Source organism: Oryzias latipes, chromosome 17 (assembly GCF_002234675.1).
Source record: "Oryzias latipes chromosome 17, ASM223467v1".
NCBI lineage: Eukaryota > Metazoa > Chordata > Actinopteri > Beloniformes > Adrianichthyidae > Oryzias > Oryzias latipes.
The window spans coordinates 9,291,047-9,309,112 of record NC_019875.2 but is presented as its reverse complement, the minus strand read 5'-3'; the positions used below and the strand labels follow the sequence as shown (position 1 = coordinate 9,309,112).

The 18,066-nt window shown below is 40.4% G+C and overlaps 1 protein-coding gene across 3 annotated transcripts in view; it reads left to right on the top strand.

The window, feature by feature from the left end:
- Nucleotides 1–18,066, top strand: part of adcy8 (adenylate cyclase 8) — a 134,872-nt gene that overhangs the window by 89,620 nt on the left and 27,186 nt on the right. For all 3 annotated transcript variants that reach the window (XR_002875123.1, XM_023965391.1, XM_023965392.1), the window contains 2 exons: nt 925–1,003; nt 13,248–13,406. Coding sequence is in view for 2 of the 3 variants with exons in the window: in XM_023965391.1 (XP_023821159.1) it covers nt 925–1,003; nt 13,248–13,406 (238 nt within the window). In the remaining variant the exon portion in view is untranslated. The remainder of the gene's footprint in view (nt 1–924; nt 1,004–13,247; nt 13,407–18,066) is intronic.

Below are 18,066 nucleotides of genomic sequence, written 5' to 3'. Positions count from 1 at the left end.
TGGACCCTACTTTGCTCCTGCTGGTCTGGTTAGTGCCTTGCTTGGCAGCTCTGCCACCATCAGCATATGAATGTTAATATGAAGCTCTCTATAGTATAGGAATAGTGTATATGGGCCATACGACATGGCGTTCTTTCACCATCATAGGTCACATGATCCCAAAAGCACACTGGGGCCCCTAGGAAACAGCTAAAGACATCAGAATCAGAATCAGAAATACTTTATTGATCCCACACGTGGGAAATTTGTTCGTTACCATAACAACTGACAGGAAAAAAAGAGTAAGAATAATATAAATAAAAATAAAAAAAGAGAACAAGGAAAATGTGGTATAATTTAAAGAGCTATTTACAAAACAGTGCAGGTAAAGAGATGTGCAAAAGAAATGTGCAAAATAAAGAAAAGAGGGGAAAAAAAAGAAAAAAAAAAATCCAGACATGGTTCGTTGGTTTTCATTTTCCGTCTTCGTGCTCTTCTCATTTGTTAGCTAATTTCTGGTGTACAGATTAAGCAGTTTGGAGCTTTGTGCGTGATTCTGGGGTGAAAGCGGGCATTTTGAATAGAATAAAGGACTTGTGTGCTTTGAGGCGGCGGCAGCTTCAGCTCATTGCTTCCTGGACCACCTTATCTATTTGACGCCTTGATTCTTCCCTCAGAGGGAGAGCAGCTTACTAGAGGTTTCTATCAGCAGCTGAACACACAATCTGAAAGAAAACCAGTGATTATTTTTGTGATTTAAAATCCCTGCTGGCTGAAAATAAACACAGAAGCTTTACATCCAATCGAGAGTCCAGTTTCACATTCGATTTTAGGGTCATCGTAACCAATTTCCATCGCTATCGTCCACGGTCTCTTCTTATTGGAACGTTTGCTGCAAACCAGTTCATAAAAATCTAAAAACTTCTTTCTCTATTTTTTCAACAGAAACTTCCTGGGAACCAAAGAGACGTCCTTGCTTCTGATGGCCATGTTCCTCCTCGCCGTGTTTTATCACGGCCAGCAGGTAAACACTTACCATTACGCCCTTCCAAATGATGTCCTGCAGAACATCACTAGCTCATTTCCTTGTGATACCAAAAAGGTGAAGAACTTCCTTGTGCTGAAGGGGAACTCTATGTCTGAGTCTTGAATCCCCTCCAATGACAGGGGTAGGTGCAGCTGACCTGAAGAACCCAGCACTGTTCTTGCTGCTCTGCAGTGGTCTGATTTGCATAAAGTGGCGCCCTGAAGGGGAAAATGGCAGAATAGGATAAACAGACGGCTGTGAAGTGCTCACATGAACCCGACGAAAGTCAAATTTAAAATTGATTAACAGCTGCTAAAAAGCTAAACTGGAACAATTAATCAAAAAACTAGAACAGAGAAGAACTGGTGCAGACTGAGGAAGAGTCAGGTGAAGAAGAAGCATATTGGACTCCCTCAACTTTGTCTAAAACTTGGCACACAAACATGTACTCAAGCTCTTTGCTGTTGCCACGACAACAACGCTGTTGTCGGTGTTGGTGGAGCCCAAAATGCTTACTTTTACCTTGAGACTGGTGCAAAGGTTTGCTGTAAAAGAAATTGTATTGTGGACATGACTCCGGGTGCCGGGTGGGGTAGTGGTTAGCCCTGGTTCAAATCCCGGCGGATTTCTTTCTTGTGGTGTTTGCATGTTCTCCTTGTGCATGCATGGGTTTCCTCTGGGAACTCCAGTTTTCTTCCAAAGTCCAAAAACATGCTTCATAGGTTCACCGGTATCTCTAAGTTGCCCCCAATTGTGCATGTGTGTGATTGTGTGGCGCTGCAACAGACTGGCAACTTGTCCAGGGCGTACATATTCTAAATTGTTTTTCAGTGTCAAGGTGCAGAAATAAGTATTCTTCGTTTACATGAAAAAAATGTAATGGCAGATGTGGATCTATCCGCTTCTTGAAAAACGTCTTTTTTAGTCAAAACCTGATGTAATCCCTTTAAAATAATAATTTAATTGCCACCACTGTACCCCACTTGTCCAAACCAAGCGGCCGCCCTTTGGGTACTCCAGGCTCCAATGAAGTTACCAGAATCCAGATGTGGACCCGGCCACTGCAGGGCGCTTGCTGCATACATCCAGAGGTGTTTTTGGCACATAGACAAATCATTTTAAAAAGTAAAAGTGAAAGTTCTGAGCCCGGCCTTAAAGTCCCACTCTAATCATCTTTCAAACTATTGTAAAAGTGCTCCCACTATTATGGCGTTTTTAACCCAAATCAAAAACCTGTGGCGTTTTCTAGGACAGAGTTTCAGCAGGAGTTCATTAGGAAATCCCCTTTTCACTTTTGAGTTACTGTCCAAATTGGCTGGTTGATTTTTTTTTTTAATTTACCGGCCAAATTCTATCACTATTTTACACAGAAATACTTTAGGCGTTGGACTTTTTAAACTGTTTTCTGATTTATTTATTTTTTAAAGAAAAATTGCAACATCGATGTCTCCAAATCTACAGTTTTTTATTAAACTTTCGGTTGCCACTGCGGGTTTAGCAGGTTTATCCTCCAGTTCTCGCTGAATCCTGTTAACAATCACAACTACAGTCTCTGTCAAACAGCAATTTTTCATCTGCTCCTGATTCACGGTTTGAGTAAAGAAATACTCTGAAATGTAATTCTAATCTTAATTATTAGAAAAATGCCATAAGAACATGTAAAAAACATCAAAAAACACAATTTTCATCAGATTGGGTCTTTAAAGGTACAGGTCTGCCTCCTGTTCAGAGTAATCCTGCATTCTGAGCGGGAGCTATGCTGAAACATTATAGAGCCACACCATCTTTAGAATGCAGTAAAGATTGACCATATATGGTTTCCACTTTGGAGTTCTTCTCAGTTCAACAGTGAGACTTAACCTTTAGCCGCTAATAGACATCTTATCCAGGGCCTTGTTGAATTAAATGACCTAATTATAACACGAGTTAAAGAATTCACTCAAGCGTTAAATTAAAAAGTTCAAACTAGTTGTTTGTAAAGGAGTTTTTAAATGACCTCATTACAGATTGAATCATGTTTCAACTTTAGTCAGAGACAGAAAAACATTAGGAAGCTGTTTTTTTAACGGTTTTAATCAGGAAAAAACAGACATTTGGGTTTTTGTGAAATAGTGAAAATCAAATAGTTAAATATCATAGCTTATGTAAATGATAATTGGTGTTTGTGGACTTCACCTTCACAATATTGCTTTACTTTAATTAGATTTTTGCAAAATTCGATTAAAACGGAATATTTATGCATTGAAGCATGAATTGGTTTTTGTTTATGGTGGAAAGCAAGATCATCAAGCTAGATTTATCATTCTCCTACCACCGAGCTTAATTTCCAATTTATCTCACTTGGCAAAATTTATTATAGCCACCAATCTTTTATTTAAATGGTCTTATTTCGTAAGTTTTGAGATTTTGATGAATCAAAACCCCAATGCAGTCATTTTTCTGTTTGTGAAGAAAATGCCATTTTCTTTTGTCGATGCACTGAACATGAGGTGAGAAGCCTGGAATCCTCCTAAATGTTAACAGTCGCTCTTGCTTCAGTGAAATTCTTCATTAGATACTCTAATGTCCTTCAATGCTGTTTCTTTAAAGTGATGCTGGAAATTCTTTTTTTTTTACATCACGCATGAACCGAACAGACCATTAACAAAAACTGTGGGAATGGACTTTGCGGTCGGTTGGGAACCGCTCTTTATTTCCTTACTTTTTCCTCCTTCCTCTGAGTTTCACAGGTTCACATAAATGCTCAAACAAGCACATCCATCTATTAAAAAAAGAAGGACAGAAGGAGAGCTCTTAAATATTGACTAACAGATGAAAAATTAGAGGGAAAAAACATTAGAAAAAAAATTGCTTTGCATCAGCTCTCAGACCCCCAGACCCAGCTCTCAGACCAAGCTCTGCATCGGTTCTGCTCCCACTCTCAAACCAAGCTCTGCCCCAGCTCTCTGGTACCAGCTTTGTCCCTGTTCTCGGATCCGGCCCTGCTCAACTCTAAGATCTGCCATTTCTTTTCAATAAACTGTTCAATTCACCTCTGTTGTTGAGCGCCTGATTCCAACACCCCACATTACACTAAGTCATTTTGAGCCAAGCTTTTAATGCCCAGCAGGGGGGTCACATTCTTTATACCCAGAAGGAAAAAAATAAAATAAAATAACACCCCCTGTTGAGTTTTATTGCTGCAAATCTAAGGCTGAACAGGAACAAACTGTACGTTTGTGCTGTATCAGACGAGCCGCTCTCAGAAAGGGGGGGGCAGACAGGGTCTGCAAGAGGTAGGAAGCTGGTCTACCTCTGCTGCTTTCATGCTTTCTCTATGGCAACCTTTGATCATGTCATCAGCAGCTCAGTACCGGTCACAGATGGGGGGTGCACATAATTTAATGTCTTTTTACCCTCATGAAAGTAGAACGCAGCCGTATTTGAAGTCCTCCAGTGGCAAAGATTTTCCATGAGGTCAATTTGACCACTTGTTCCTCACAGAAACAATGAGGGTTCCCAGCAGGAGGCCTGCAAACACTCACGACTCCACGGGAGTCACTGGATCTGGATGGATCTCAGTAAAGACAAAAACAAAAAGAGAAAGTGTGTGCAGAACATGGTTCGGAAGGACCCCTGTTTTCTGGATCAGAACCATGAAAACAAACGAGGAAAAAGCGGGGAGTCTGCCTGCTGCAGCCTTCAAACCTCTACAGTTTAGCAGCAAAAACATCAAAACTAAACTGTGCTCATGATCCATCATTTAGGGAGTCATCTCACACACTGAACAGTTAAGGTGCTTCACAAAAACAATCTGTTATAAAAGGCACACTTAAAGTGAACGACCCTGGGAGTATTTCAGGCAGGCAGCTCAGCAGTGCGTTTACCTGGTTCCTCCTCCCTGCTGGCGGTTCAGTCTAATCAACTCACCTGTTCAGTGTCTTACTTAAGTTCCAGGTGCGGTCCAATCCTCTCTTCCATTTCCTCAGGCTCTGCGTTCGTCACCCCACCCTCCTCTCCAGCTTCCACCTGTGAGCTCCGTTAGGGGTAGTTTAATACCCAAAGTTTTCTATGGAGATCTATGTTTTATGTATCTGAATGGTTATGCCAAACTAAAAGAAATATGGAAATAAATCTTATTTACTGCATGAATTGTCTGACTGAAATAATTTTGTTTACAAAAAACTTGACAGTTCACTTTACAGATGAAAAATTTACTATAAATACTGATGTTCCAAACAGGTAGAACCTGCTGCCTCCAAGAAGCCAAAATTCCACAGACTTCTGTAGAAAAATAAACAGCTGTTGTTCAGTCATTTTATTTGTCAGAATAACAATTCTTGCCGTTTTTTTAACATGTACTTGATAATCCTAATTTTTTTAATTAAAAAAATATATATTTTTTTCTGTAGCAAAAGTTATTCAATTTATAAACTGACCAATCAGATGCCTACATAAAAGTATTTGGAACGTTGAACTGACAGATTCTTTCAGATGGTAACAAGCTCAGTCCTGATTGTGGTTGCCACAGAAACAATGACCGATCACTGCCCACTGACTTGGTCTGGTTCCATCATGGGCCCATATCGCATAAAAACTGCATGTGGAGGTTCATTGCAAACAATTTGCAATGAGTGATGTCACACTCACTCAGTCCAGTTCTCATATACAGTCAGTAGTATGAAATCTGGTGTGCATGAATTCTTTCCATTAACTCCTCTTAACCAATTCCCTTTCGCAACCCCCTTAAGGCATTCTGGGTAGAGTAGTCCTAGCACATTGTCTGACTGTTTTGATTGCATAATTGTGCTAATATCCCAATAACTGCCCTAAAAACAAAACAAAGAGTCACAGAAACACAAATTACAACTAAAAGAGTACAATTATAAATTAATACACATGGTTGAAGAGCACAGTGCAATGGAAAGTCTTTAAGATATCAACTGCTGATCCAGAAATGTGTTTTTAGTGTGAGCATCATTATGCAGGCAGAAAACATGATGGACTTAGTTTATCCAACAACAAATGCTTTAGTTGGAATGGTAGATGTGTTTCATTTTTACAACCATGAAGCTCCAAGTGGTAAACGCTTTCCAGCTGGTTCCAGAAGTGAAATCATGAGGGTTTATTAACAGCTTTGACATCCTTTCAAAGAGTTCTCTATACTCTTTTACCAGTATTCAAGGGGAATGGTGGTTTATAAAGCTGCTATAAGGCAAAACGGCCTTGGTGCAGAGGTAGAGTGGTTCACCACTGATTCGAAGATTGCCAGTTCGGTTCCTGGCAGCCTATTTGTCCAAGTGTCCTTGGGTAAGACACCGAACCCCCACATTCCTCCTGGTAGTTATAGGTTGGCGCCAGTGTTCGGCAGTCATCAGTGTGTGAATGGGATTGTGACGGGAAAGCACTTTGGGCCTTTAAGGAAAGCAGAAAAGTGTGATATAAGTATACACCATTTATCATTTACAACAGTGCTGAGCAAATTGGCCCTTAGTCAGACTGAAATGGTTGACGTAGTTTTCTGAACATACATAAGTTGAAGACTCATTAAACAAGATTAAGATGGATGGCTCTCTGCCTAATGGTTCCCAGACTTGAATATTTTGGAATTCAGACCTGTCATAGGCCTAGGTGAAGCCATAAGGATAAACCGTCATTCTAAGCAGTGGTATAATGAAGCTTTTTTTAGACGTCAAAATGAAAATTGAGTCTTTTCCTTCTGTTTTGATGAGGACTCACCGTACCGCCGCCCATTGTCAAGAGACTGGGTGAATACATAGGATGTTAAACATTAGTGTTTCTGTCACGGGACACCTAAGTGATTCGATTGTGATGCCGAAAAGAGCCAATTAGAACAGGGACATTGAGAGGATGGTTTCTCCCCTTCATCCTTTCTCGCAGCCCTTTCATTACAGCGTCTGGTTCAGCACTTGTGAGATGTGAGAGCAGCGTGTGATATCCTGACAATGAAAGAAACCATTTCCTCCCATTTTCCATCCATGAAATCGCGCCTTTTCGAGTGGAAATTAATCAAACGAAGCAACAATCAACACAAGCGAAGTGCCGGCGAATAAAGGACGGCTTTGTGTAACACACAAACACCTTTCGAGTGTGTGAGCTTTATCTGGTAATGCAGTGTTTGCATAGATGTTCCAAAAATGACTGACTTATTATGTTTTGGCCCAAAGTGTGTTTTCTGCCTTGATCACTGCTGATTGTCTGGATTATTCATTTAATCATTTTCCTCTCATTTCCTCATCTAAAATGACACTTTCAACATTCTGATTCACCCAGGATATCTAATTGCAGTATTTGGCAGCGAGAAAGGCATGTATAGCTAGAAATGAAAGCTATGGTTATATGTAACTATATGTATTTTTTGGGATTGTGCTTTTGGGTTGCATAGAGGAACAGCTGGTTCAAAATTCATTTTAAGGGGAGCGCAAGTATGTCTTGAAAGTGAGACTTATTGAAAATGGAACACACTATTGTCATGTGTGTGGAGGGTCATAGAGAGGAGCGACCACATCTTAAGGGAAGTGCAGATGTTTTTCATTGTTGAAAATGGAGTGTCCCATTGTCGTATATGTGTTAAGTGTGTTGCGAAGCATTTGTAAGGCTAATGTAAGTTGTACACACCTATTACATACGGGTGATGCTGTTGTATGGTTCCCTTACGCCACACTCAAGGCGTTTGTAAGCATTAGTCACAGCTGGCCTTATAGCTACTGTACATACAGTGTCTGTGGCCAAACAATTGTCAAACCTGTACAAGGCACTCGTGTTGCTAATCAGTATTTGCTGAACCCAGTTTCTGATTGACTGATCCAGGTGACCAGTAATTACTGAAGCAGGGGTAGCTGCAAAACAAGCAGGGCAGGCGGTAGCTCATGAGAAACAGGGTTGGAGACCACTACGCAGACCAGTGGAAGTCTTGTTTTCATAATGGAGGCATTGACGAAGCTTTTTAAAAGCAAGGGTTGACCAACCGCCTCTTGTTACAAATGTATAGATTGGCAAAAGGACTATGAACCAGCCTGGGTGGAGACTTACGGACTCATGACTAAAGTTAGATTAGTTTGTCTTTATGAAACCAATACAACTGCTCTCTGACTCGGTTGTAGGTCCATTACCACCAGCTTCTGTCCATATGATGGTTTCTTTTTCATACATAGTTTCAAATAAAACTCTCCTGAAAGTTGTCTTTCTGTAAACAGCCAATCACATGGCCTTACCGGCAACATAAACCAATCAAGGACTGCTTCCTTGAGTTCTGACTGTGAGACCTGAGCAAGAAACTTAACTTATAGCGAATCCTTCCTGCAGCAAAATTGGCATGGGAGATGATGGAAGCTTTATTGATGAATAAATTGTTTATTATGTCTTCTAAACATTCTATTGTTTCCCTGAGGGTCAGAAAAGAGCTTCTGTCCACAGCGGCAACCACATCAGTTGATGATTTGGTAAAAAGCTTTCACCACCATCTCATTATCCAAGCCCTGCAGGTCTTCTATTTACTATCAAACTGAAAATTACTCTCACAGGCTGGTGCTCTCCCTGACGACAGACTAACTGGTTCCGGTCTCAGTCTGTCAGGGAGACACTCTGAGGCACATCTGGCTCTGAAAGTTTATTTCTTTTTTTCGATGAGAACAAATGAAGCATCAAGGGTTACAGTTCGAATTCATTTAACTATTTTAATATTATTATTAATTACCAAAGCAGTTTGTGTTGCTCATTAAAACCTTTTGGCTGAGCTTCAGATGAATTGTGCACTCGTGTTTCATTACTGATCCATTTTTTAAATGGATTTGGAGATTTAGCTGCTTGTTTCAAAGGCACAGTTCAGGATTTCTATCAATGCGAGTAGACCCTCGTCAGGCTTGCTTTGACTGCAGGAATCAAGCGTTTGGAGCACTGTTGAAAGCCTAGAAAGAAGGAAGGTAGTGAAATCCCAGTGAAATCAGCTCTGAAGCAGGAAATCTATTAAACGAATCTATTAAAATGCTTTAACATCAACCCCAAATTCCAGCATGTAACCCTTCAGAAGAAACTATATATATGAATAAGATATTTCCAACGTGAAAAGGGAACAGTTTGTAGACTTCCTGCATAATAGAGTTGAATTTTTTGTGATTTAAATATAAAAAAGTCTTCTGACTTTGATTAAAACATATTTTGCAACGTTATATTAGCAGAAAAAGAATATGCCTTGAGTCAAAGGTAGCAGGCGCTTTCACGCGACTCCATATGAGTGCTTTTGTTTTTGCAGGTGTTCTTGTTTGGAGGGGTTTGGTCTTTTCTTCTAGTAAAAAGACCCTCTGTTCTGTCTTACACTCAGGCTGCATAAACTCCCCTGGCTTCCAACCACAGACTGCGGCTGAAGCTTCGGGTCCAGTCTAAATTAATTGTTTCTCTCTGCGGCGTTCTTTCTCACAGCAAACATTTTCGGTTCTTTGTGTGGATGTGTGGAAGAACATCATACAGATTAGAATCTAGAATAACAGCTCCTGATTGTTTCCCAGTCTATTTGCATATGTGGCTAAAGCATGAGCAATTTCATTTATATGTTTTCTGACACCAAACTGTTCTAGATCCTTTGTAACTCCAGAGACATCTTGAACTTCACTAACATTCATCATATCTGCTTAACGGCTTGCAATTTGTCACTTATACTTGACACATTTGATGGTTTGATCTTAGAAGCTTTACTAGAATCCCATCCAAAAGAAACTAAATCGGAAAAATGTACGGTATTAAGGGTGAATCAGGACTTTGGGCTGGCTTTGGGTACTAGAGAACACCTGCAAAAACAAAAGCACTCATATGGAGTCGCGTGAAAGCGCCTGCTACCTTTGACTCAAGGCATATTCTTTTTCTGCTAATATAACGTTGCAAAATATGTTTTAATCTTAAACGAGAAACCCGTAAGTTGGAAAGAGAATGGCGCCGCTCCGGTTCAGAGCAGTCTCTGGATATCTGGAAACATAGCCTATTAAATTATAAAAAAGCTCTGCGTAGAGCTAGAAGCCAGTACTATTCAACCTTAATATCAGAGAATGGAAACAATCCAAGATTTCTTTTTAGCACTATAGCTAAATTAACTCGCAGTCAGAGCTCAGTAGAACCAGATGTTCCTGTTTCTCTCAGCTCTGATGATTTTCTTACATTTTTCGATAGTAAAATCTCAAATATTAGACATAAGTTAAATCAAGTTATTCCTACTATCAGCCCAGAACAGGCTGAAGCGGTAGAAATGGAGGCATCCATAGAAACCTCTGTAACATTAGACTGCTTCACTGCTGTGGATCAAGCGGAAATAACATCAATTATTACGTCCTCCAAATCCTCAACGTGTCTGTTAGACCCAATTCCCACTAGACTTTTTAAAGAAACTTTTCCCCTAATTAATGATCCCATATTAACAATGATAAATGCCTCTCTGGAAACGGGTTACGTGCCACAGTCTTTTAAATATGCAGTTGTTAAACCTCTTCTGAAAAAGCCCAGTTTGGATCCTAGCATCTTGGCCAACTATAGACCGATATCAAACCTGCCCTTTATTTCTAAAATCCTAGAAAGAGTTGTAGTTAAGCAGCTTTACTGCCACCTACAGGACAACAGCCACTTTGAAGACTTTCAGTCGGGGTTTAGACCTCACCACAGTACGGAAACTGCACTAGTTAGAGTCTCTAATGACTTGTTATTGGCCTCAGAAAAGGGACTACTTTCTATTCTGGTCCTGTTGGACCTCAGTGCTGCCTTTGACACTATCGACCACGGTATTTTACTCCATAGATTAGAGCAGGACATAGGGATCAGAGGATCTGCTCTCCAGTGGTTTAAATCCTATCTGTCTGATAGGTATCAGTTCGTTAATGTAAATGGCCATTCCTCTCAGTGCACTCGAGTCAACTATGGAGTCCCACAGGGCTCAGTCTTGGGACCGATCCTGTTTACGCTTTATATGTTACCCCTAGGAAACATAATCAGGAAACACAGCATTAATTTTCATTGTTATGCCGACGATACGCAGTTGTATTTATCCATGAAGCCTGACCAGAATGACCAGATAGAGAAACTGAACGCCTGCATCAGTGACATCAAGACCTGGATGACAATTAATTACCTCCTCTTGAACCCAGAAAAAACTGAGGTCATTATACTTGGTCCTAAAAACCTCAGAGATGCTCTGTCTGCTCAGATAGTCTCCCTGGATGGTATAAGTATAGCCCCCAATTCCACAGTTAGAAACCTTGGGGTTTTACTTGACCAGGATTTATCATTTAAGGCTCATATATCTCAGGCGTGTAGAACTGCCTTTTTTCACCTGCGGAATATTGCTAAGATCAGAAATATACTTTCTAAGAGTGATGCTGAAAAACTCATCCATGCATTTGTTACGTCGAGGCTGGATTACTGTAACTCTTTGTTAGCAGCGTGTCCTAAGAGTTCCTTAAGAAGTCTCCAGCTTGTTCAGAACGCAGCTGCTAGATTGTTAGCTGGAACCAGCAGAAGAGATCACATCACTCCTGTGTTAGTTTCGCTCCATTGGCTCCCAGTTGATTCTAGAATTAAGTTCAAGATCCTCCTGTTAACCTATAAGGCCTTACATGGAATGGCCCCGTCCTATATTAAGGACCTCATAGTCCCTTACCAACCAATCAGAACACTTCGCTTGCAAAATGCAGGACTGCTTGTGGTTCCTAGAATTGGTAAAAGTACGGTTGGAGGTAGAGCGTTTAGCCACCAAGCCCCTGTCTTATGGAATAAACTCCCAGCTCATATAAGAGAGGCCGACTCAGTTTCTACATTCAAAGCTAGACTGAAAACATTCCTCTTTGGACAGGCTTATTGTCAGACTAGTTAGTATTCAGAGATTATTTAACTTAATGTTAGTTTGTTTAAATTAAACTTAATAATAACTATTTCTTTTAAAAGGCTGCTAGAAGATGAAGCTGGGGTAACTATGGTACACTGGGGTTCTGTCCTCTTTCCTTTTTTACTTCTACCCTTCCTCTCCTCTATTCTTGATCATAATTTATCATTTAGTTCTCCATGCCTCTGTTTGGTGCAGTGCGATTCATGTATTGTCCCTCTTTTCCTCTCCCCTCCTGGGGAGTGGGAGTGCTTCCAGACTCCAGTTGGCTCATCCGTGCTCCAGTTCCTGACCGTTTACCTCGCCTTTGCTCCTACTCCTACACCTGGCTGTGGATCCTGCCTCTGGCTCATCTCTGGCTCGTCTCTGCTCTGTACCTGACCGAGTACCTCGTCTCTGCTCCTGCTCCTACACCTGGCTGTGGTTCCTGTCTCCGGCTCGACTCGCGCCTTTGACTGTCCCGATAACCACGGCTGGATGAAGCTCGTCTGCTGGACTTTTATATATGTAGTTGTAGATTTAGATAAGTTAATTCTTCTCTAAGATTTCTGGTAAATCGCCTGTCCGTCCTGGGGGAGGATCCCTCCTTCATGTGGGCACCCCTGAGGTTTCTTCGTTTTTTCCGGAATCCGGTTTTTTTGGGAGTTTTTCCTTACCGCGAAGGGGGGTCTAAGGGCAGGGATGCCAGTATAGCTTAGTCAGTTTGTTAGTTCATTTTAGTATTTTTCTATTGAACTCTTTGTATTCGTGATCCTTTTGATTTCATGTTTTACTTCGAAGCCCATCGAGACGACTGTTGTTGTGATTTTGGGCTATACAAATAAAATTGAATTGAAATTGAATTGAATAGGGTGTAGCTGAGTCAGGGGTTTGGCTTGGGACGGGGTCCCAGGACTTCTGGTTGGCTCTGGGTACTAGGGTGTAGCTTGGTCAGGGCTTTGGCTTGATTCGGGGTCCTGGGGTGTGATCAAACATTGATGATAAACATCTATCAGACTGAGTGCTATCAGGGACTGTTGTTCTAAAAAAAAAACAGTTTACAGTTAGCAAAATCTGCACCCCTGGACCAGATGGTTCACCTCTTTCCTGTAGTCTGCCTCCATGTGTTGGTGCTGACAATCACAATGGTTGTGTAATCTGTAAACTTGATGATGTTGTTGGGATGGTAGGTGGGTACCCATGCTCAACCAACCAAGAACAGATGTCTTCAATGTAACCTGCAGTTGCTGGATGATACTTATATCTTTATGTTTCAGATTGTTTTTTTCACTCTGTTTACTTGTATGTTCTACTATTCTGCCACTTTTGACTTAACTTTCGGATGATGTTAAGATTGCATTAGCCACTTTTTTTTCTGAGCTTTTGTTTTTTTTGCTTTCTCAGCTGGAGTACACAGCACGGCTGGACTTCCTGTGGCGGGTCCAGGCCAAAGAGGAGATCAACGAGATGAAGGAGCTGCGAGAGCACAACGAGAACATGCTGAGGAACATCTTACCCAGCCACGTGGCCCGGCACTTCCTGGAGAAGGACCGGGACAATGAGGTCTGTAGGAAACCCACTCCCACATCGACCCCCAAAAAATCTGTTACGAAAAGCTCTTAACTTCAATTCCCAAACGGGAAACAACCCTGAGTATCAAATGATGCTGGTCCTCTAGTGACCACTGGAGGTTGGTTTCATTGGGTACCTAATTATCGTTGACTGTCATCTTAGGAAGTCCAACTCGAAGACCAAACCAAAGATGCAGTTTATTACAACTTAGTGTAAAATCCTTATTGAATATTATTGCTTCAATTCTATTAATGGCAATGTGTTTGTAAACCACCTGTTTTGGTTTGAAAACAGCACATATTTTTGCACTATTGGGATTGTGTTTCTTTGAAAACTCTCACTTTTACTAATCCCTTTCACATTATTGTCCTTTTTCAGAATTATGTTGAGGCTGGAAAAAAACACCCCCCATCTTTATTTTTTACCATTCAGGTGCCCTATATACTGTTTGTATGCCTTTCAAAGTAAACTATATCCATGATGATATATTACCTTTGGAACACTAAAGTATGATTTTTTTAATGCAAATGAAGTGTTTTTGCAGATCACAGCTAGCTTTGTGGAGAAAGTGTGCGTGTGTGTATGTTAGCCTGTGGGCAAAGCTGGCAGCACAGTCCTTTCCTGGAAGGGGCTGTTCCTCACTTTATGACGTCACAATGTGAGAACCCCCTCGCTTTTGTTGATCAGGGGGGTCTGGTGCTCAGAGCGCAGGTTTTTAGAGGAATACTCTGAGATGTATGAAAAAGATCAAAATACCGCTTTGGGGTGTCTTTTTGTTAGGAATGAACATTATAATACAATTAAAAGATCAAAAAGTTGATTTCACATGATCTTTCACTTTGGGGTTCTCCCATGATATAGGCCCTTTAAGAGTCGTTGAGGTTCTTCACTGATCATCAGTCCATTGTATGTCTGTTTTTGCATCTATGTTATTTGAATTAAAAAAAAACTTTTTCAAGAAAGCTTTTCTTAAAAGGCAAAACAAACCATAAACATAATATTTCCTATAGATATTTCCTAAATCTTTTGGATAAGTAGGGGATAATGCCCGATAAGATGTCCATTATAAGATAAAAATGGAAAACACTGAGGCGTTAACCATCAGACACCTATCCTGCTTTAACCATGGACACTTACAATATAAATAAATATTAAATCAGTTAATAGTACTTTAATCGTGTTTTTTTTTTACATTTACATCAGTTTTAGCTGACTATTTGATACGCAGTGTGACGGGTTGTCATGATGATAGCGGAGGAAAGGGGTCTGTATGCTGAAGGTCGTGGTTAGTGGAACAAAGCATCATTTCAGAGGGAAATTTCACCTCATCGCTTTTTTATGACCAGATGATGAAGCAAAAGTTTGTTTCAAAAAAACAAAACCCACATGTAGTGTCCTAAATTCCTAGGACGGAGATATATTTTCTGCTCTCTTGCAGTTGTGATACTGGAATAACCTGTGTAAACATATGTTTCTGTTCTGGTTACTAACTGGCATTTAGGTGATTGCGATAAAATAGAACATTCAGGATATTTTACCGGCACTTCTCTTGTAGGTGTATGTTATCAATTTTTTTAATGGACATCTTTTAACCAATCAGAATCGAGTATTTACCCGAACCATTGTATAACAAGCTTTCAAGAATTATGAATGTATTCATGACTGTAAACTAAATTCCCTCTGATTGTTACGATAAGCTTATACTCTTTTGTGACGATTTTGTCTTCTGCCGTGAAGAAGTTTGAAAGCTAAACTGACTGCAAGCAATCTACATTCTCATCTATGGAACATCCGTCTGGAAACTGCTGATGGTTCCCACTAATGGGCTTTGGTATATTAACGTCCCTTTAGTCTGCTTTTCAGCGTTCTCTTAATAAATTGGAGTTTAAGTCAGATGTTCTGAGTGCAAATGGCAAAGATGATGGATGGACCCTGAAACAAGCGCAGGCCCTCCTTTGTCAACCATCCGTGTGTAAAATGACATTTTTTATTAAACTCTTCTGTGACTGGATGGTGCACAACCCAACGCCGATTCAGAAGCTGGCCAGCATTCGTGAAGCAGCTACATAGACAAAACTTCTGTAGGGTTTTGGTGTTTAGGGAGAAGAAAAGGCAGAGGAGCTGCTTTTCTGAGAGCAGGGAAAATCGTCTGGGCGGTTCATCCAGCCGGAAATCTTTGTTGAGCTTTCTGCCGGCGTGCTTTGATTTGATTTTAATAAGGGCTTGTCAGCAGAGAACACATTCAGCTGTCTCTCAGTCACGGCGGTGAGTCAGCTGACCTCAGCTTTGAGGAGTCAAGCTCCAAGAAGTTCTTGTCTTTGACAATTTCATGTTCCATTTTCTGCATGGAACTTTTTCTGCTTGTTTTAGGCCGACAGACGTTTTTCTGATTAGCAATAGGAAGAAATTTAAGAAATGAATTTCACCTTTAAGTGGAGTTGAACTCACACTGCCACAGTGTCATGCATTAAAAAGCTGATGTTTTGTTTGATTCTGAAGCTGCTAATGTGAAAGTTTCCCTAAATGATTACAGTTTGTTCCAATTGTTCTCATGACTGCACTTTGTAGAGTGTTGTCATAGTAACAGTGCAAATTTGAAGGTTTATGCTGAGGAAACTCAAACTTTCATATGCAGTCTCAAAGGCTTGCTCAAATGTTCCTCACATTAAGAAAAAAAGGATCATTTAAACATGTCTTGTTTGTGCAGGGCACCATTTTGAGCTAAAATTTGTCAGGATGACGAAAAAGAACTTCTAAAAATAAAAGTAACTGGAGCCAGGTGCAGTTCATCAAGTAACCACAGTTTTGGGATAGAGCACAGCTGCAGTGGGGAGAGTTTTTATAAAGTTTATAAATGAACTTTTTAACACCAAAGACGTCACTGGCAAAACCTAAATCAGACCGGAACACCTCGACAGTTCACGCCATCAATGCAAATCAGCTGTTTCTGATGTGCAGGAAAGCGGCTTTTCATATCGGCCTTGCACCGGAATGCAACACATTACTAACATAAAGTGTTGCAAAACTGTGATTTATTCAGAATCCGCTGGAATCACATTAAGTGCGTCAATGGTTCATGTGTTAAATCAGCCGAAAGACTGTTAACATTGGAGTTAAAGTTAAAGTCACATTTGACTTCTGATCCAACATGGTAGCTTTTACTGAACAAACCACAGAGTTCAAAAGTTTTCCTGTCTTTGTTCATACTGGTTGCCAAAATCTGAGCAATTATCCACAAACATTTGGGAATAACGAGAAAACATGCAGCTTTTGACACAAGATCTTCCAGCAATTTTACCCAGAGGTAAAATCCTGAAAATTACATAGTAAAAGGTGAATAATGTAGCGAATAATCAGGATTCAGCAGGAAAAACAACATTTATAGGAACAAGTGTTAGACAAAGGTTTGTGTACATACATGACAGTAATAATTGCAATTGTCTTTGAAGACCCACTCTCATGAAAATGTTTTTTTGTGTGTTTTTTACATGTTCTTGTGGCCTCTTTCCGATGATGGAAGATATTTATAGAGAAAATAAGATAAAAGGTTTTTTCTGAATATTTCTTTATTCAAATTGTTGTAATTCGGTAGCAGACAGAATGCTTTTGGAAAAAGATATATGTATTTAATGCTGGGTGGGCCACAAGCGCCCGGCTCCGCTCCATTCTGATGGATCCACTTGCAGACAAACAGATCTGTGTACGTCTTTGTTTTCCTCGTCTGAGCTGGAATCTGGATCAAATCTGCAGGACTGGATAACTACAATATTGCTCACCATTTTTGTTGCACCGCTAATGTTAGCTAGATAAAATATAAAAAAAATATGAGTATAAAAGTAAAACATATAAACAAATCTGATGGATTTGCTGAAACTTCAGGTTTTTATGTCAGATGAATTCAAAACCCACTGAATCCTTTTGGGGTCATAAGGTTGCTGGAATCAATTCCAACTACTGTAGGTTGAGTGCGAAGTACACCCTGAACGCTGCACCACCGTTCAGCCCAATTCTATATTACAAAAGATTCAAATAATTATATCACACAATTTCTGTTCAAAGGAACAACATCTGATAACATTTGACTTCTGCTGGTTGGATAAAGTCACACACAGATGCGAAACAGCAACCAAAAGACAAATGTTGCTGCTTTTAATTGCATTTTGAGAAAGATTAATGACTGTTGAAAATGAGAGTTTGTCATTATTGATGAGGGTTCCTCTTTAATGAAGCGCCAGCCGTTAAGATAAAGGCTGAAGGGATGTTTGGATGGAGCTGTTGTCATGAGGTGAAAATGAAAGGAGCTCCTCATGAATGTAACCACAGGTTCCCAAACTGCATTACTCTGGTTCATCGACTCGCCGCTGACGGATGGTCCTGCTGGGCGGGGAGGACAGTTATCCCAGGATGAAGTCAGATCGCTGTGTTGTCCTCGCCTGCCCCCACCCAACAAAGGTGGAGCAGCTGTTGAATCATGACTGTCAGGAGAGGAGCTTGTTCTTCTCCTAATTAAAAGAACATGATTAAAAATGCATCCATTTGGATGCTTTGAGCCCTAATCACGTATTACATTTTTAATCAGGCTGTTTATTTATTGTTGTGGGCCTGAGGATGCAGAGCAGAGACTCGTGAGGAGATCACGAGGTTTGGGATC